The following is a 20,818-nucleotide window of genomic DNA, read 5'->3' as shown; positions in this document are numbered from 1 at the left end:
AAGTGACATAACGTGTTATACTTGGCATGTATTAATAATGTTGGTAATTTTGTGCTTAAGAGGCATCCCGTTTTGTCTTTACTTGCTAGTACAGACATTCACTATGCAATGAAAAGTGATTTAAAATAATTTTCTGTGCTTTACATCAACAGGAAGTGTTCTACAAATAGTACAAGCTCCCAGTCAGCAGATTCTCCGTCCTCAAGGCCCAGTTGTAATGCAAAATGTCCCCCAGACTGGAAATCTGCAAACTTCCATAACTGCTTTGGGGACTCAGCAGTCAACAGCAATGCTAAATTCCACAACAGTAACTCCATCAGGTAGGTTTCAAATGTTACTTCACAATTTGAATGTCACCTGAGAAACCTTGTCCTCTGCTATTTTATTTCCAGTTTTTTGAGCTGTAAACTGAGTAGAAGTGTTGCTTAATTTTAGCTGTGTTCAACTTAATATAAAGGTACGTCTTAGAACATACTCAGTACCTTCGACACATCCACTTTCAAAGTACAACTTAGGGAACACTTAATCGGCACCTGGCTCTGCTCCTGCACCAAACCTAACTGAACCCACTAGCCCTTATTATGTCCTCAGCTAGCAGTATCTACCATAACCTTAACAGTCCATCTACATCTGTTTCAAAATTCATTTACTTTCTCCCAACTTCTCCCATATATCTCTGTATTCCATAGCTACCAAATTTCACCTACCTTCATACTTTGCTCCCTAACTTCTCCTAGTTGCCCCTTCCTTCTGCATTATTCTGATTCCAGCTGCTGTATTTCACAATATGGCATATGTGTCACCCATCAATCTCTATCCAAATTATATTGTACAAAGGCTACACTCTGATGCTCTGAAATTGTTCTCAAAATGACATCTTTCTCTAACTCTGTACAACAAACAGTCATCTATACCACAGTTATCCAATATTTATTTACTATGTTGTATTACTATCAGTGTTAATTCTCATATAACCATATTGCTGTATTGTACTTCACATTGTATTTCTCTGATTATTATTTGTATGTATGTAGTGGAGCTTTCATCCCCTTGACTTCACTAAAAAGGGCCAATAGCCTGATCGGACATTCCTGGTACACAAATGTAAGATAAATAAAGTAAAATAAATGGTAACTAAATATGAATGCATTGTGGTTTTAAAGTACCATGCATCATGTGATACTGCAGTTGTTGAGTGTCTTTTGCTAGAAAACACCATTATTTTAAGACAGTTTATCAATCAAGAGGAAGAAAAACACTAATTTGTAGATTAAAATGTAAATTTGCTTGCAGGAAAAGAAAAGTGCTGTTTGAGAGATCTCTCTTTTTTAGTAACATTTCACTGTGTCATGACCCACCAACACACTGATTTTTCTGGCTTTGTGTAGATTAATTAGACTGTATAACAACATTTGTTAAATGTAGCACTAGGTTGTGCGTGTCTGTGCCCTGTCTGTCTCTTGTTGGTCCCATTGTTAAGAGGTAACTCTCTGTGACTGAAGTGATGATTTTGACTAATATAGTAAGCACAGAAACTTTTTGTGGAGATGTTACAAAGTATCTAGCAGTCAGTTTTTCCATTTGTAGGGTATGCACACGTGTGTTTATGGGTGGGCATTCTGCAGTGCTTGTGGGGTCACCAATGGAAATTTGTGGTCCAACATGAGGAAGCCCCAAAAAAAGTTGCTGTGCATCTGGCAGCCATCCTGTCTCAGTAGTTCACATGCAGATGCACGTCTAAGCTAACATGTGACCCATGGTATTTTTAAACTGCCATGGGTCATATGTTGGCTTACTTGTTCATCTGCAAGTAACAGAAGAGCAGAATTCAATTAACTTATAGTCGCCTGTTCATTTGGTGCGCTAGTACCCTGTTATCCCATCCCAGTGTGACAAAGAAGCTTTACACATGGAACTATGGAGATCATGCAATGAGTTAGAGTGAGGGGGACAGAGCATAGAAGCCTGAGGATCAACAGAGGTGAGGGCCCAGAAAAAAGTACACAAGGCTTACTGTTCACATCCTTTTTTCTGTCTTTGCTGCTGTTAAACTCAGTCTTTCCTTTCACGGTAATGTGTTCTTGCCTGTACACTGTTAGATTTCCAGATCTGGCTGGATGATCTGCAGTAGAGGGATCTGCTTTGGAAGCTTGAACTTTCAAAATTACAAACTTCATATGGTCAAGACCATAACATCGAAGTTTTGAAAGTTCAAAACTTCAATAAAAAAAATAATAAACAAATTTGTTTTTTTACATTTATGCAGGGGATATGCTAATTAAATACACCAATTCCGAGATCGCACTACAGTGAAGAGAATTGTAAATTTCATGTTCAACGCTGTACAGAGATCTCCATTTAAACCGTTCGAAATTTCAAAACTTTGATCTTATAGTCTCGACCATATGAAGTTCAAAGTTTTGAAACTTCGAGCTTCCTAGTAGATCCGCAGTGGAGAGGCATATAGAAAGTATTAGCCACCCTTTCTGTCTGACTTCCAGGGCTTTTAGATGTATCCAGTGTGCAAATGACCTCCTTCCCTTGCCCAGAGCTTTGACTTATTGCTAAAAAAAAAATGGAAATTGCTTACATTATTCTCATTTTTGTCTGCAAGAAGTGATTGCATACAAGTCTGTCTGTTAATCACATCCAATGTCTTAAGTATCTGGTTGGATCTGTGTATCATTTTTTTATTTTAATATTAGTCTTTTTATCGAATAATTGTAAATGTTTACAGTTTCTTTGGTGCTTGCAGAAAAACTGACTAACCGATATGCCTGCAGAGGTCAGATTCTACCAAAAGAAGCTACCACTGACAGTTTCTGCCTGACGCACACAACTCCCCCCACAACACACAAAATGCTTTATCAGAAGATGTGAACGTTTTTAAAGGCCTTCCCTGAACACAAATTGTTGGTATTGTTACAGGGTAACAAACATGAACATAGCAATCCACAAAAAACACTTGACAGTTCCTGAGGTTCATAGCAGTGCACAAACATTTCCAGTTCACTTTACTCCCCTTTAGTCTATCCATAGTGCCCAAAGTTTTTGCAGAAGTTTGATGAGTGCCAGTCTCAGGACCCAGGAACCCATAATTTTCCCATGCTTGGACAGTTGCTAGACTCCTGCAGCTGAAGTACTGTGCAAGTTTGCTGCTGTCTGACTACATTTTATTTGTTCATTTAAGGTTTGGATACTTACATTATTTTTATTTTTGTTCTTGTGTTACAGTTTCTTTTATTTTTAATTTTGTTTTACCTCAAAGTTTTTTTCTTCTTGGAGTTTTAAAAGTTCCCTGGTTATAGTCAGTTCAAAAGAATTCCTTTTCATCTCCTTGATTGAAAAGGAATCCAGTCTAGCTAATTAGTGGAAGGAGTTGAGAAATAGGATTTCTTATTTAGCTACAAGTATTTAGCTGCTGTTGGACTGCATTTGATTTGGATTGGATTTATTTTTAAGGTTTGGATACTTCCTTTTTTATTTTTTGCTTTTCTGTTGCAGTTTGTTTTTTATTTTTAATTTTTATTCACCTCAGAGTCTTTTCTTCTTGGAGGTTTAAAAGTTCTTGACTACTGTCCATTAGAAAATTCCTTCTCCATTCACCTATTATGGGGGAGAAACTGTAAAAATAGGATTTCTTATGTAGTTGCAAGAATTTTGTTTGCATTATTATATAGCTGAAATGCTGTCACTCTGCTGTTGTCTTAGTGACTTTTCAACTTCCCGCCCCACTATAAATTTGACTTTGAACACTCCACCTAGTATCATTTCATCTACTCACTCTGCTAGACAGTGAAAGATTAAATGTGAAGGCCCTTCCCTCAGACTCTTAAAGCTGAAGTTTTCTTCTGTTTTCATAACATCCCACCAACCATGAGATATGGTTTAAAACTGCAGAGAGCACCCACCGTAATGCAGGGCTATAATGTCTTCCTCACATTTAGACCAGCTACTGCATAGGAAGGTACAAAATGTAGAAGTGTCTCAATTTACATCAAAAACAAAGGTGTACCGCAAGACTTGTCAGTCTGCAAGGTCCACAGAGCATAAAACTAGCAGCTTGGACTTTCTCAGCATTGATCCCTGTTATGGCCAGTGTCTTACTGGAGAGGCTGCATATCCTTACAAGAGACAAAGTGGCTTAGCAGTAGGAAGTCGTATGTGCCTAAATGAAAGAAATTCTCCTAATGTGAGCCAAGCGACAACCTTCCTATCAGAGCCACACAGCCCAAATTTTATGTATCAGAGACAAGTTTAAAAAGCATTACTGAGATCATAATGTTAATGTGCAATATTAGGATAGGGTGAAGGTGGTGGTTGTCCCAGGTGTAATTTTTTTGGGGGGGTGCAAGTAATCTCTTAATAAAGTTGCTAATGTGGCATAACTGCAGTACCGGTTGCTTTAAACAGCCGTGGCCACTGTTGCGGGTTTTTAAATAAAGGTCCTTTTTTATGGGTGATGCATCCAAAGGGAAGAATGTGAAGGAAATAAAGAAGTTTGAGAATTGGAGAGTGATTTATTGCAGTGAGTGCAGAAAATAGAAGATGAAAGAATATGGAGGAAGAAGATAGCGGTGGAGCAAATTTTTTTGAGAGAGCCCCAAAGCAACAAGGCCATTGGCTTTACGATAACGATAACAGTAGGTAGAAAGAGGTATATTTAAAGTACAAATGAACGATGATACAGTAGCAGTAGGACTGGGAGAGATGCAAGTTTAGGGAGTATTATCAGAAGCTGTAACAGAAAGTCACTGGGATTAGACAGGGAGATGAAATGAGGAATACTGAATAGCACTTGCCAAGGATGCCATAGATAGCCAAGGAGGAATGAGACTTTAGTCAAGCCCATACATGGAAGAAATAAAATAGGCGTGGGACAGGTTGGCAAAAGGAAAGACTCCAGGAAGTGATGGAATCCCGGTTGACATTTGAGAACTACAGAGGGGAAAAGTGCAAAAAAGATGGATTATTTTTAACCAAATGTTGAGTGGTAGAGGTTCCCAAATCATGGAAACAAGCTAATCATATCAGTTATTTGTAAAGAGGGCAAGGATCCAGAGAAACCATCATCTTATAGACCTATTTGAATACTGAACCCATGATTATAAATGTTTTATGCAGATCAAGGCAGGAAGGTTGAGTAGAATACTGGGGACAGTAATTAAGGATGACCAGACAGGATTTGTAGGAGGATGTAGGACTACAGATAGTTTAATTAAAGCCATGTTGTTAATGCAGGAGGCTCAACAACCAAGAACAGAAGTGAACTTTATTTCTCTAGCTGCAGAGAAAGCCTTCAATAGGCTGAGCAAGGGGATATATGTTTATGGTAGCAGAAGAATTTGGAGTACCAGACCAGTGGATATTCATGCTGAAAAAACTCTATGAAGGAGTGACAGCAAGGATTAAGATTAGAGCTAGACTATCAGGGAGGAGCAGCAGGCAAGTATGTTCTCTGTACCCATTATTTGTGCTCTGTATAGAGCCACTAGCAGAATGGATAAGAAGATCCAATATATTAAAGTGATTGTCAAGTCAATTGGGGAAGGGAGGATGGTGGACAGTGTGGAATGGAGAAAGCAGATTAAGTACGGAGGGATCTGGATAAGTAGTACACTGAGAGGACATATGAAAAGGTCAAGGCCCAGTTGCAGACTTGGAAAATGCTAAATCTAGCTTTAAATCAGAAAATGCAGGCATTACAATTATGTATTATGCCTCAATTTATATATTTAGGTCAGGTGTTTTGGAGATTGCCAGAGAAAAAGCTACTGAAAAAAGTTACACAGATATACTGAAACTTTAGGATGGCGCACATGCAAGGGTGAAATGCTAGAAGTTAATAGAAGAGAAAGAGAGAGGGGGCTTCTTAGTACCAGGTCTGAAAGAGACTTTATTAGCATGTATGTTAACAAATATCTTAAGAGCGATAGACAAGTAATATGAGGCAGACTGGAATGCTGAAAACTAAGCAGAAGGATTGTCAGGAAGGTAGAGATATTGCAATATTATTAATTGAGGGATGACAAAGAGTGGAAGCAAGAATGGATGAAGGGAGGTAGCAAAGTGTTGATGGTGAGATGGAAGGAAAAGGGGATGGAAAAATGGTGGGGGGATAGTAGAGACTGGAGGCTTAAGAAAAAAATGTGCAAGGTAAAAGCAACCTATGGCGCTGCAGAAAGAGACAAAATAAGGTAAGGTACTGGAATCTGCTGCTTACAGGAGGACAGCTTAAAACTTGGGAACAAATACAGAGCAAATATCAACTGAATAGGAGTTTAGAGTGGGACTATCAGGCATTGAAGTCAGGATGGAGCAAATGGCATAGGACTGTGAGAGAGGGACAGGGGATGCTGAAAATTCTGAAGGAAATAGAAGAGAAGGAAACTGGAGGGAAAGCAAACTAGAGAATTATTAAAACTGAGCAAAGAATGAATAAGGGGGGGAACATAGAACAAGTTAAAGAGAATCCAGGATCCAGTGGAGAAAGAGTTAGGGTAGAAAATAACTAGGCAGGAGTGGGGAGAAATTATTAAGATCCCAAGAGTTTGTTCTAATGCTAGGAAATTCCGAGTCTTTGCTCGGAATTGTTTACATAAGTATTTTTATACACTAAAGCAAAAATGTTTTGGGGCATAGACTAAAGTTGCTGGATATGCGGGGAAGCTATAGGAACCTAGAAGCATATTTTTGGGAATGTAAGCAGTTCGAAGGTTTTATAGCAGGAATAAGTCAGTTAGTAAAAGTATTCATAGATGATGTTCATATGACGTAAAAATTGTTTCTATTAGGTTATCAAGAAGGAATACCCAAAGAGAAGGCCTTGGTAGGATTATTGATGACAGTAAAAAAAAAAAAAAAAAAATGAGGAAATGGAAAAGGAAGTAAGTGCCAACAGTGCAAGAGATGAAAGATTTGGTAAATAGAATAAAGAGAGAGGAAGGGAAGGGATCCTGGAGTGAAATGGCGAAAGAAATGGAGAAACTGGCAAGATGTAACATCCACAGACTCGTAATTTATTCTTGAGAGGGGGAAACTTTAAGACACCAAAAAGAAAAAAATACAGAAAGAGAGGAGGGATTGGGGGATATGGGTAGATTTATATAGTTTTTTTTTTATTTATTTCTAGCAGTATACTGGAAGGGTATGGAGGGAAGATATCAATGTATTTGTATACATATGCTGTAATAATGGATTGAAGTTTGATTGAAGCTTCAGTATTGGTCTTTTACCTAGTGTTAGTCACACAAAGATGGATTGGCTAGATAGATAATAAAGGGCCAGCCACTGAAGCAGTAAAAGTATAGGTGCACCACGCATGAGGATTGCACAGCATTGTTAGAGATGATCATGATAAAATAGTCTCACACAGGCAAAAAGTATGATCATCTGATTTTTAAATCAGGTGTACTGGCTTTTTTATGTGCATTGAACTTTCTTCACCACCACCTAAAAGAGTCGTATACACAGTATATATAAATGTGTGCATGTGTACGAATATATAAAAATAACATACATGTGCGCACACACACGCGTATTAGTGTGTCTGTGTGTGTGTGTGTATATGCATGTATGTGTAGGTGTATCACTTTACTATCTGTCGAAGTTCTCCATGGACATCTGCGAATCAGATGTGCGAAGTTCAGCATATCAGTTAGGACAGAATGTCGAAGTGCACATAACACATTCAAATTTGCACTTTTAACATTATGTGAAAGCAAGACACTACTGCATACCATATAATGTCATCTTTTTTGCATGGGGGCTATGCCCCCCTGCACCACCCATGTGGGGGCTACTCCCAGGTTCCCCACAATGGGGAAAAGGGTAATTTCCTGATCCCCACTGTACTGTGATCTGTAGTCATAATTCCGTTGACATGTGCAAATGCACTCTAACATTCACTTAACTACACACTCACAGTAGTGTAGGTCTGAAAAAACGGGAATCAACCAGCTGTGGTTAGACATTCACGTTTTTGTTGAACCTGTACTCAAATGCCATAGTAAACCGCCGTATCTATCTATACATATATCTATGTATATATACATACATATATGTGTGTACAGATTTACTTCACAAGCTCGAAGTTTCAAAACTTCGAACTATAAATAGTTGAGACCATATAGTCGAAGTTTTGAAACATCAAATTTGTAATAAAAAATATTTTTTTTTATGTTTTTGCAGGGGGGAAAGCCCCGCAGCACCCCCACACACACACACACACACAACACCCTCTGCTAACATAATATACCAACTCCGAGATCAGACTACAGTGAGGAAAATGGTAAATTTCCTGTTCCATGCTGTATGGTGATCTCCATTCAAAACTTTCAAAGTTTCAAAACTTCGATCTTCTGGTCTCGATTATTTGCAGTTTGAAGTTTTGAAACTTTGAGCTTGTGAAGGGAATCCTTGTGTGCATGCAGCTTTTTATGTACACGTACAAGTAACAAGCAAATGCGGGCAGTAGTCTGTCTGGTAATGTTTCTAAGTTTGCTGCTGGCAGTAACTCGGAAGGTACACTGGCAGTTCAACTGCAAGGGTATAATAAAATTCATTGGCTAGTGGAGAGAAAATCGTGGCCACAGCAGGCAGTTTGATAATGACCAGCACCCTCCAAGCATACACACTAGACTCAGTTGAAGGCAGAAGTTTGTCTTGTAATGTATTTCAGCACAGTGCCCAGTGTGAAGAACTGTACAAAACCTGCGTTTTTTTTCAGAGAATACATACAAAGCTGTCCAAGACCTGCATTTTAAAATGTGACAAGCTGTGTAAAGCATGTAATATTTTTTCAGTAGAAATGCAGTAGAGTTTTGAGAAGATGGAAAAGTTTTACCAAAAAAAAAAAACTCAACAGAGCTTAGAGCTCAAGGTTACAACTTAGTTACATATTTGTTTACATTTGTTACTTGGTAAACGGGTTGGTTTAAATGATCCTTTTCAGTCACTTCCCAAGCTCCTTGATTTGCAATAGAACGTAGAAACATTAGATGTTAAGTTGTCTATCTCGCCTTCATTCTTGCTGGATGGGTTCGGAGCCGACCTCGGCTCCGACTCGGCCACTCTAAAAGCTCGAGAGTTGGTTCCACCGGCTCGAGGCTCCCCTTATATCCCACAATGCTAGGCGAGAGTTACCTCAGATCTCGTTTGCCGCTACAGCTTCGAGGTTGGTTTTTCTACCGGTTCTTGGTGAGTAACTTTTCTTGTTGAAATTAGTCTTTCAAAACCCCTTTAATTTTAATATATTTACTTAATTCCCTTAGTTTAGAGTAAATATTATCCCCTTCTAAAAAAATTTCCGTTTTTTTCCCCCAAGAACCTTAGGTTCTTCCCTTGGGCCTACAGGCCTTTCCTTCCTAGTGGAGTGTGTGTGTTTTATTTTATTTTAAAATCCTAGTTACTGGTTTTTATTATATTTTAACTTGACAGGGTGTAACTAGTGTGTTTGTGTGTGTGTTTGTGTACACCTGTTCAAAAAGAAAAAAATGTCTAAAGAAGCAAAGGTCTCCGGATTCAAGAAGTGTGATGCGTGCTGTCAGAAAATGTCTCTGACAGACGCTCACACTTCTTGTGTCTACTGTCTGGGGCCTTTGCACCTGCAGGACTCCTGTGCTGTGTGCCATGGCTTCAGCCCCAGGGTCCTGCAGGAAAGAAAGAATAAATTGATTCTCAGAGGCTTACTCAAGCCAGAGGATTCCCTGTCTGTTTCAACAGGGAAGCCCTCTAAGGCATCTAGGTCTTCGGCTCCGGCAACTGAGCCGAGACCTAAGGTTTCTCAACCTCTGCCTTCATCGGCTCCGGCTGGAGCCGATAAGTCTCAGTCCACAGTTTCTGTGGCCCCCTCGGCTCGGCGGGCGAGGTAGTAGATTCCGTGTCGGCTCCGACCAGACCTTCGGAGCCGACAACTAGGAAGAGGTCCAGGTCACCATCTCTTGGCTCTGTTCATTCGGCTCCAGGATTTCCCCTGCTGTCTGAACGGAGCCAAAGATCTCACTCCTCTAGGTCATCGAGGCTGTCGGATCATGACCTTCAGAGGGTAGTGAGTCGACTACTTAAGTCCGAGGCACTGGCCCAGATGCTTCAGAGCCCGACTCATCAGTCGATGCCTGCCCCGGTCCATCAACATATTCCTCCTTCGACTCTCTTGAGCTCGGAGCCGGGTCGTGTCGGAACCGAGACTGTGATAGCGTCGGAGCCGATACAATTGTCTTCGGCTCCGTCGTCGGCTCCGTTTTCTTCCTTGGAAGAATCTCGGCGCCGGACTTCCCTCGTCGGCTCCGAGGGGGTGAGTGGCATCGGACCCTTGTCCGACCCCCTCTCCCTCTCGGTGCCGGCGCTGGTGAGTTCGGCTCCGACATCGGCCTCGAGCCATCACTGTCGGTGCCGAGGGGGTTCTTAGCTTCGGAGCGGGGACCTCTGGCTCTGCTTGACAGGGGTGCATTCGAGGTCATGCGGAGTGTGTTAGAGCCTGGCTCTACTCCACAGTCGGCTCCGTCCGCCCCTCCCTCTATGGTGCCTCAGGCTAAGTCGACTCACTCCCTCATCCCGGACCGCAGAGAGCCAGCTCCTCAGGAACCCCTGTGGGGATTTCATCCTCTTCCGAGGCCTCTCCTGATTTGGCAGAAGAGCCCCTCGGAAGAGGAAGTGTAAGAGGAAACACATTGACTCACCTGAGTCCATCACGTCAGACACAGATTTGGATGATTCTGAGGGTTCCCCCGTTCCCCTTCTGAAGATGTCTCATTTGCAGACATTCTGGAGATCCTGAAACAGAGGGGAAATTGGCCAGCCCTCAACCCTTCGGAGGACGAATCTGTGTATCTTGAGGCGTTTGGCTCTCGTCCTTCCACCTCCTGGGTGTCCCCCTTGACCCCCTCATGCAGGTGGTTGCTAAGAAGGCATGGACGGCTCCTGATTCAGTGGACCCCACTCCCAGGAGACCCTCCAAGTTCATAACAGCTCCAGCAGACAAGCAGTTTTTAACAAAAGGAGTTTCTGTGGATGCTATGGTGGTAGCTGCTGCCACTAAGAAGGAGCTAGCTGATCCTTCAGTACCTGTCCATCCACCTAACAAGGAATCTAGGTCCATGGATAGGTACGGGAAGCGGATGTTCTCGTCAGCGACATTTACCATCGTTAAGCTGAACTACCTGTGCCATTTTACTCGTCTTCAAAGGGACTTGATCAAGGAAGCGAGTGAAATGTTAAAGGACCCTACAGCTGCAGGTTTCCAAGATAAGATGAACACGCAGCTGGCTACCCTTAACTCCATATCCAACTCCTCCATGCGCCTCCTTTCTTACACGGCTGATGGAGCGAGCAGAGCCGCAGGGACAGGTGTGGCCTTACGTAGGCATGCCTGGATGCGGCTATGCAATTTTGCGGACCCCTTCAAGACGTCTTTCACGAACTCCCCGTTTGATGGATCATCCCTCTTTGGTCCTCAAGTGAAAGAAACCTTGACAAGGTGCGAGACTGATGGCAAGACCCTTTCTGCCATCGGAGTCCGTTTTTCTACTCCTTCCAGGCCTTACCCCAAAGGCCAGAAGGGTGGAAAGATGTGGTTCCGTAAACAATCTCAAGGGACTTCACCTGACGCACAGAGTCGTTTCCCCGCCAGAGGCAGAGGCGGGAATAACAATGGTAGACGTCGCCCTAGGGGCAGGGGAGGTCCGCAGAACCAGGGCAATCGGGAAGCCTTCCCTGACAAGCCTTTTCAGCATCCCTGAGGTGTTGCCCGACTGCCCATCTTCGGAGACAGTCGGGGGAAGATTGTCACTGTACCCAGAAGCCTGGCTATCCCTGACTCAAGACAAATGGGTACAGTCCATCATTTCCGAAGGCTATTCTATCCCCTTTCTTCGCTTTCCAAATCAGTCAAAAAAATCCCTTCCAGATGTTCCACCCGCTCAAAGGGATCTAGCAGTTTTGGAGATTTCAAAACTGCTTGCAAAAAGAGCAATTCAGCCAGTTCCAGCAGACCAGCAAGGATCCGGAGTCTACTCAAGGTTCTTTTCAGTTCCAAAGAAAACAGGGGACTGGAGACCAATTTTGGATCTCAGTGTCTTGAACAGATCAGTCAAGAAAACAAGATTTCGGATGGTCACGCTGCAATCCATCCTTCCCCTTTTGGGCAAAGGAAACTGGATGTGCTCTATAGACCTTCGATGCGTACTATCACATAAAATGAACAGACGCTCCAGAAGATTCCTCCGCTTCAGGCTGGGAACCAGTCATTTTCAGTTCAGGGCCCTGCCCTTTGGTCTCACCACTGCCCCCGGTGTTTACCAAATGCATGGCAGTGGTAGCTTCTCACCTGAGACGACAAGGATTCCAGGTGTTTCCATATTTGGACGACTGGCTCCTCACAGCTCCCACCAAGCATCTCCTTCTGATGGCCAGAGATTACACTTTTCGCGTTTGTCAAAAGCTGGGTATTTCAATAAATTGCGAAAAGTCTGTTTTGTCGCCTTGTCGTACTATTACTTACATAGGCGCAAATCTAGATACAATAAACATGTCTGCAAGACTAACACATCAGAGAATATCAGACATTCACAAATTGGTATCACTCCTTTTCAACAACAACAGAATCAAAGCCAGGTTAGTTCTGAAGGTGTTGGGAATTATGGCAGCGGCCATACCTCTGCTTCCATTAGCCAGATACCACATGCGGATCCTTCAATGGATGCTCTTTACTCAATGGTCATACCAGCAACTTCCTATGTCTCACACCATTATGATCACGCAAGCGTGCAAGAATCATCTCATGTGGTGGATGTCTTCCCCCCAGCTCTTGTCGGGAAGACCCTTTGTTCCACCTCCTCCAGTTGCTACTCTGACAACGGATGCCTCCCTGATCGGGTGGGGGGGGGCATTATCAGGGCAGGACGGTCCAAGGCACATGGCAACCAAACGAATGCCACTTGCACATAAATGTTCTGGAGATGAGAGCAGTGCTTTTAGCATTGCAAGCCCTTCAAGACTCTCTTCCCTTGGGAACGATTGCAATCCAGACGGACAATATGTCTGTAGTGTGGTACATCAACAAACAAGGCGGAACCAGATCATACCCCCTGTGTCGAGAAGCACTCAGACTGTGGCAATGGGCGATTTCTTCTCAGCGGTTTCTGATAGCAACGCACATCCCCGGAAAGTCCAATCAAATTGCGGACAAGTTGAGCAGAGCTATACTCATGCCTCACGAGTGGTCTCTGAAAGACTCTGTAGTGAGAGAAATTTTTCTCAAGTGGGGTCAGCCTTGCTGCGATCTTTTTGCTACTCCCCAAAACAGCAAGTGCAGAGAACATTTCACTCTATTCGCTTTACCAGGCCAACCCAGCAGAGACGCTCTAGTCCAAGTTTGGCCCGGGGACTTCTGTATGCATTTCCTCCTTTCCCACTGATCTCTCAAGTAATACAGAAAGCTATCGCTCAGAAGGCCTCATTGATCCTCATTGCTCCTTACTGGCCTCGACAAGTGTGGTTCCCCTTTCTACATCGCTTTCTCTTGAGCGACCGTGGAATCTGGACCTAGTTCCAGATCTTTTGATCCATCAGTCGGGTCAGTTTCATCGCTCCCTCCCCTCTCTGAACCTCACTGCTTGGTTCCTCCAGTTCCAACCTTAGCCAGGCTTCCTCATTTATCTCACTCTGTTAGAGATATTTTGATAGCTTCCCATAAATCTTCCACTCGAAAGATTTATTTGAGTAAGTGGAAACGCTTCACATATTGGGCTCAAGGAAAGGACATAGATCCTTTCACTGCTTCCATCCAACTAGTTCTTGATTTTCTAGCTGAACTCTTCCATGCAGGTTCATCTCCCTCTACACTTAAAGTTCAATTGGCAGCTATTTCTAATTTTCATGTGGGTATTTCTGAATCTGCCCTAATGTCCCACAAGCTCTGCAAAGCCTTTTTGAAAGGAGTTTTTCTTCTCAGACCTCCTATAAGAAATCCTCCTTCTCCTTGGGACCTAAATTTAGTTCTTGCTTCTTTGATTCTACCCCCTTTCGAACCTGCAGTCTCCTGCTCTTTAAAATTATTATCATTGAAAACTCTTTTTCTGGTAGCTATCACATCAGCTAGAAGAGTTTCAGAGCTTCAAGCACTCAGCTGTCGTCCTCCTTATCTTTTGTTTCATAAGGACAGAGTATCCTTACGAACTAACCCGTCCTTTTTGCCTAAGGTGGTCTCGATGTCAAATCTAAATCAAAGCATTGATCTACCTGTCTTTTTTCCAGAATACTCCAATAGGTCTGAACAAAAATTACACTGCCTGGATGTTCACCGTCAATTGAGGTACTACTTGGATAGAACAAAACAGTTCAGAAAATCTGATCAGCTGTTTGTCTCCTATGTGGAAAGCAGAAAGGGACTTTCAGTTTCAAAGGTATCATTATCCAGATGGCTAACATCTTTGATTTCCCTTGTGTATGAAATTAGACATCAAAAGCTGCCTAATAAACCTAAGGCCCATTCCACCAGAGCTTTGGCTACTTCTTTAGCCTTCCAAGACAGACTGCCTATTGACACCATTTGTGCAGCGGCTACTTGGGCTACTCCTCACACTTTCATTTCTCATTATAAGTTGGATTTAGCTTCTAGGTATAGAGCTAACTTTGGTTCCACTGTTCTCAGGAGTCTGTTCCGTTAGGCCACCCGGGACAAGGTGCTAGGGACGCGGTCCCATCCAGCAAGAATGAAGGCGAGATAGACAACTTAACATATAGAAGTTATGTTCTTACCATAACGTTCCATGTTAGTTGTCTTCTTCTCGCCTTCTTCTTGCGTCCCACCCTCCTTCCCCCTGGCCTGGACAGACCTAGAGGAGTTCTGATTGTGACCTCTCTTTCTACCACCTCTTTCTTAGACATATGCTGTTGTGCATATTTCCTGGTGCAGGATGTAGGTCACCCTTCTTTCTTCCTGTTGTTAGAGGTGGACTCTGTTTTACAGTTATTCTGTTACTATTATAAGCTGGGGTTAGCTTACAAACGAGATCTGAGGTAACTCTCGCCTAGCATTGTGGGATATAAGGGGAGCCTCGAGCCGGTGGAACCAACTCTCGAGCTTTTAGAGTGGCCGAGTCGGAGCCGAGGTCGGCTCCGAACCCATCCAGCAAGAAGAAGGCGAGAAGAAGACAACTAACATGGAACGTTATGGTAAGAACATAACTTCTATATATAGTATTATAACATTGTTATCATGCTGCATAAACAGAATGACCAAGTGATTGTTCAAGTCTACATGTTGTATGCATAAACTATAGAAGTGCAAGCAAATGAAGTATAAATTGCTACCTCGAGTAACCAAAAATAGAAGCAGTGATGGGTTTATTCCACTGAGAGCAGTACATTGTGATTTTAAAATCCAAAACATGATGCAGTCAGTCAGGTGAATTTCTTAAGCTTCTATCCAAAGTCTTTGAAGCACATGCAAGAGTTACAATTATTAAATATTTTCTGAGTTTATTTCTGAAACCCTTTTGAGTCTTTTCTTTTTCCGATTTCAGTATGTTAATGATTTTATATGACAAGGGGCTAGTTTATTAAATGCCTTTCACATATTAGTTTTCCGAATGTAGATCTTAAGGAAATGGTGTCTAAATATGTACTTTTCAGTTATTTATGCCTGTTCCTGATTAGCTTAGTAAGGTTTTAGGGGTGAGCAGTGTTGTAAGTTAACCATTCTGAGAACAAGTGTGCTAAACAGCATGTTTGCTCTGTCTTCCACCTGAAACCACTTAAGTCTTTTAATATGTCTTTGTAGTGGGTGGTACATACAGGTAAAAGTTGACCCATAACATGGTTGAGAACCTGTGGATCTACTTAATGTAGTTGTTGTGTTAATGAAGTGGGATTTAACAGTTTTGTGTAGTGCTGTTAGCATCATCTGGCATAGGTAAAGTTTGAGTTTTTCTGCCTTGGTAAGGGAGGTGATTGATGGTAAACCAGAAGGGTTTTGGATTACTCAGGAAGGTGTTCTGAACGATTACATAGTAATTCTTTGTGGGTTTACAGAGTGGTCCTAGCAGCAGAGAACTCAGAAAAGCGACTACCTTCTGGATTTAAGTATCTTTGCTTGTTTTTTACTTAAAATAGCTTCTGTAGCTTACCTTGAACTAGCCTGAACTGTGTTTTAACTGATTGCTGCATTATTTTAAAAATCTGCACTTAAAGTTACATTTAGTCGAATTTGATCGAAAGTTTTCTTGTTTGTTTGTTTAATTTAACTGTGGAGGCTGCCCACTAAAGTGTGCTAGCCTGTGTAACTTATTTATCACTGTTTCTGCATTTTCTGTGTGTTTCTACTAAAAACAAAAACAAAAAATAATCCTTGTTTTCCCGTCTTCCTCGACTAGTTTAGACCAGTTTACAGGCATTGCTGTATTCTGGGCTGTGGTGTAGTTCCTGTGTTGTCCATTACCTTACTTGGATAGAAGGAAGTTTCTTTGCTCACCAGTGGGAGTGGGGAGCCTTGAGCAAGCCTACCTGTCCTTGGGGGAAGTGACCTCAGCACAAGAAGCTGTAGTAATTGGTTGTTTGGGACCATTTCCAGCTCTTTTGTAGTTCACTGTTTAAAATCCGCATTTGCACGGCTTTGCGCGGTCGTGCGCATAGCACAGCGCCGGTTAAACAAGGTTAAACTTTTTCTGGCTCCGCCAAGTCTGTTCTTCAATTTTTCCCTTAAGGAAGCTCTACTCTTAGTAAAACCAGACTACTCGCTGTATTATAAGCCTAGCACTTGTTCTCAATACTTTTCTGCTAAGTAAGCACTCTCGTACTAAGTAAAGCACTATATCTACTTACCACCCCGGTGAATACCCACTTCCCTTAAATGTATACCACTCCCTTATACTGTTCTAGCATGTCGAGTGGTAGATTACTGGCGTCGTCTCCAGTTCAGCTGGTCAATCTGGGCATCTTGAGACAATGCTACAATTGTCTCCTGTACACAGACAACCCTCTCCTCCTCCCAACAAACACAAATACATGTGAGAGATGCAACTATATAGCCAAACTGGAGGCTGAACTCTCTCAACTCAGGGCTGGCATGACCAGACAGGAGGAGATGGCAACCACATACACAACAATCCCAGTCCCACATAGACCCACCACAACTGCAAACCAAACACATAAAAACACAAAGACATACTCGGAGGCTCTAATAAAAAACTTACCAAAACAACAGAGGCTCCCAAAGCAGACATCCAAAAATTCACCACCTCAAAACAAAACACATGCAACACATACTTCAATAAATCAGTGTGTCGACCAATGCCACCGCTTAAGGCCAAACACCTTGCCTGATACACTAGTAATAGGTGACTCCATAGTCAGACACACTGATGTCCCACTGACCAGGCTGAACAAGGAGAAGGTGACTGTGAGCTGTCTATCGGGAGCTAGGATCCGCCACATAACACACGCACTCAGGTTACTCCAAAGCAAGTACAAATATGACTCCGTCATTGTCCATGCTGGTGTGAATGACCTGAGATGTACCTCCCTGGACTACATGAAAAGAGACATAGAGGAGCTCTCAGATTATGTAGCCCAGGCTGGTATGACCCTGACCCTGAGCAGCATCTTGCCCTCACCAAGAATGATACCACAATACAAAGACAAGATGATCAGCTTTAACAATTGGCTCAAGTACTGGTGTCATTCTAAGGGGATCCAATTTCTGTCTGCCTGGGATGATATGTTGGACAAGCCACGCTGCTTCACAAGGGATGGCTTACCCCTATCACAACTGGGCTTCCAGATATTGGCTAACGCTCTTGCCACCCCCATATTGCCTTTTTTAGGCAAGGCTCAAAAGACAAACCCACCTCCTTAGAAAACAAAAATGGAAAAAAACTAAGGGTAATGCTGCTCAACGCCAGAAGTCTAAAACCTCAAGATGCAGGCACTTGATGCACTCCTCAGCATGGAGAACATCGACGTCTGTGCAGTAACTGAAACCTGGTTCAAGGCTCCTGAGAGCACCCCAGCGCTACCAGGCTATACCTTGTGTCATGCTTTTCGGCCTCAAAACCCGGGCCGAACCACAAAGGGAGGGGGAGTGTCCATATTCATAAAGGACACCCACACCTCCAGGTTAGTAGCAACACATGAAGCATCAGAGACCATACAGGTGCAACTAACCATAGGCAAAACTGCTATACAACTGGTAGCATGTTACAGACCACCCTCCCAATCTCAAGAACCCCACTCAGCCTTCCTGAAGACATTGGAGAATACGAATGTATCACAAAATACCATCATACTGGGAGACTTCAACTACCCAAACATAGATTGGGTACATTATTCTAGCCCTAATACCCTAGCCCAAAGGTTCCTGGAGTTCATAAATTCAAATGCACTGGAACAACTAGTCACCTCTCCCACTAGGGGAGATAATATACTAGACCTGATCATCACAAACATGGAGTCAAAATGCTCCACACTGGAAGTATACCCCTCACTAGTGAGATCTGACCACAAACTAATCACCCTGGATATACATATCCCACCTTCACCCCCAGCACAAAAGACCACAGTGAAAAACTTCTCAAGAGCAGACTTCACTCTTTTTAAGACTGAGATGGTATCCTTTAAGCCCACTGTGCCAGGGGAATGCCGAATCCTTCACAAATGCTTTCTATGGACATCTTCAAGAATGCATGAATCATGCAATCCCAAACAAATCCAAGTCCCTCTCCACCAAAAGTAAGCATCCTGTCTGGTGGACCTCAGCCATAAACAAATTGTATAACAAAAGAAGGAAGCTACTGCACGTCAGAGCAAAATCCCATGAAGGGAAGACCTCTCTGATCATCATTAGCAGAAAACTACGTTCTCTAATAAAACATCCAAGGCAAACTTTGAGAGAAAAATTGCTAAGGACACTAAAGATAACCACAAAGCCTTCTTCAGCTATGTTAGAAACCTGGGCGGAAACCCTCAGATATGCTCAGAGTTGGTTCACAACAACAAAGAAATACACTGAACCCACAGATATTGCTAATATGCTGGCTGACAGGTTCAGTGCAAATTTCTCTCCTCCCTCACCCCCAAAAGAAGAAATACTTATCCCAGCTGAATGTAATCTCCCTGTCATCTCAGATGTCCAAGTGAGAGCCGCCCTACACAAAGCAAAAAACACAGCATCAATGGGACCTGACGGTATCCCGGGGTGCGTGTTACGTGAACTCCAAGAGGAGCTAAACCCACACATAAAAATGCTATTTAACCTTAGCCTTACTTCGGGATATGTACCTGAACACTGGCGTACAGCAACAGTGGTCCCACTCCACAAGGGGGGGGGGTGCCTCTACAGACCCTGGAAACTACCGCTCCATAAGCTTGACTAGCCTGGTCTGCAAAGCTATGGAAAGAATCATTATGGAACTCATAAACGGAGACATAGGGAACCTACAGACGCTTGACCCCACCCAGTTCGGCTTTGTAAAGGGCAGATCCTGCCTTTTAAACCTGGTTGACTTTTTCAAAACCGTCACTAGAGCCATTGATGAGGGCAAAGCAGTCCATACAGCATACCTGAACTTGGCTAAGGCCTTCGACACGATACCCCACTCAGGCATCATAGATAAGCTAAACAGCTTAAAAGTAAACCCTTATGTCACTAGATGGGTTGCAAACTGGCTGAAGGACAGAACCCATAAAGTTAAAATCGCTGGAGCAATGTCTGACTCAAAGCCAGTCACAAGTGGTGTCCCACAGGGATCTGTCCTGGGACCCCTCTTGTTCGGCATTTATTTCTCAGATGTTAAAGCAAACATGGGAGGACTGTGGCTGACAAAGTTTGCAGATGACTGCAAACTAGGTGCCATAGTCGATACACCAGCAGATACACACATCCTACAAAAAGGCCTCACTGAAACGGACAACTGGTGCCGTAGTCACGGCCTTAAACTAAATGCCAAAAAATGTATAGTCATCCCTTTTGGAAAAAAACAAAGTACCCACAAATTATCACATAGACAGCAACCCACTGAGTACGGAAAAAGTAATCAGAGAACTAGGGACCCAAGTAGACAGCGACCTCTCATTTGACACCCACGTTGCCAAAGTGGTTAGAAAAACATTCTACCTTGCACACCTCATCATGAAGGGTTTCACATCCAGATCCAAGGATGTCATTGTACCCCTATATTCCTCCCTCATCAGACCCATGATTGAGTTCAATGCCCCATTTGGTATGTACCTCACCTGGCACGTGCAACAGCTGGAGAGACCACAAAAGTACCTCACCAAAAGGATCAAGGGTCTCCAACATATGTCTTATTCTGCCAGACTAAAGAAACTTCAGCTCTATTCAGTAGCATACCGCCTGCTCAGAGGTGATCTCTGCCTGACGTACAAGGCCATGTCCAACCAGGATCTGATGGACATGCTCCACCTCAAAAAATCCAAATCCATCAGGACCACGAGAGCTAAAGACTTAAACCTCGGCACATGTATGAATAGGACATGCTGGAGGGATAGATTCATAACCCAAAGGCTTCCCATGCTTTGGAACAGGATCCCGGTTCATATTAGGCAGAGCCCCTCACTGACTCTTCAAGAGAAATCTTGATGAGTGGATGGGAGATCGTAAATTTACCCCAGGGGTCACATCTGTGACACTGCTAGACAGGGGCACAGTAAACTAATTCTATTATATAAGGGACCTTCACTGTGTCACTACTAGACAGAGGCACAGTATTCTTGATTTATTCTGTACATTTTTGTACCATTTCATGGGGTGGCAAAAGCCACATCACTGTGGCTAGGCTTACAAATGCCCCAGGGCAGATAG

At 42.9% G+C, this 20,818-nt stretch overlaps 1 protein-coding gene across 3 annotated transcripts in view; it reads left to right on the top strand.

Annotated features, from left to right (window-relative positions):
- The window catches only part of EP400 (E1A binding protein p400), a 3,509,270-nt gene that overhangs the window by 1,670,265 nt on the left and 1,818,187 nt on the right, over positions 1-20,818 (top strand). For all 3 annotated transcript variants that reach the window (XM_044065578.1, XM_044065569.1, XM_044065563.1), the window contains one exon: positions 153-320. In XM_044065578.1, the coding sequence (XP_043921513.1) occupies positions 153-320 (168 nt within the window). The remainder of the gene's footprint in view (positions 1-152; positions 321-20,818) is intronic.

Source organism: Protopterus annectens, chromosome 1.part0 (assembly GCF_019279795.1).
Source record: "Protopterus annectens isolate FY-2018-M chromosome 1.part0, PAN1.0, whole genome shotgun sequence".
Taxonomy (NCBI): domain Eukaryota; kingdom Metazoa; phylum Chordata; order Ceratodontiformes; family Protopteridae; genus Protopterus; species Protopterus annectens.
The sequence above is the reverse complement of the archived record's forward strand: the minus strand, read 5'-3'. Positions and strand labels throughout refer to the sequence as shown.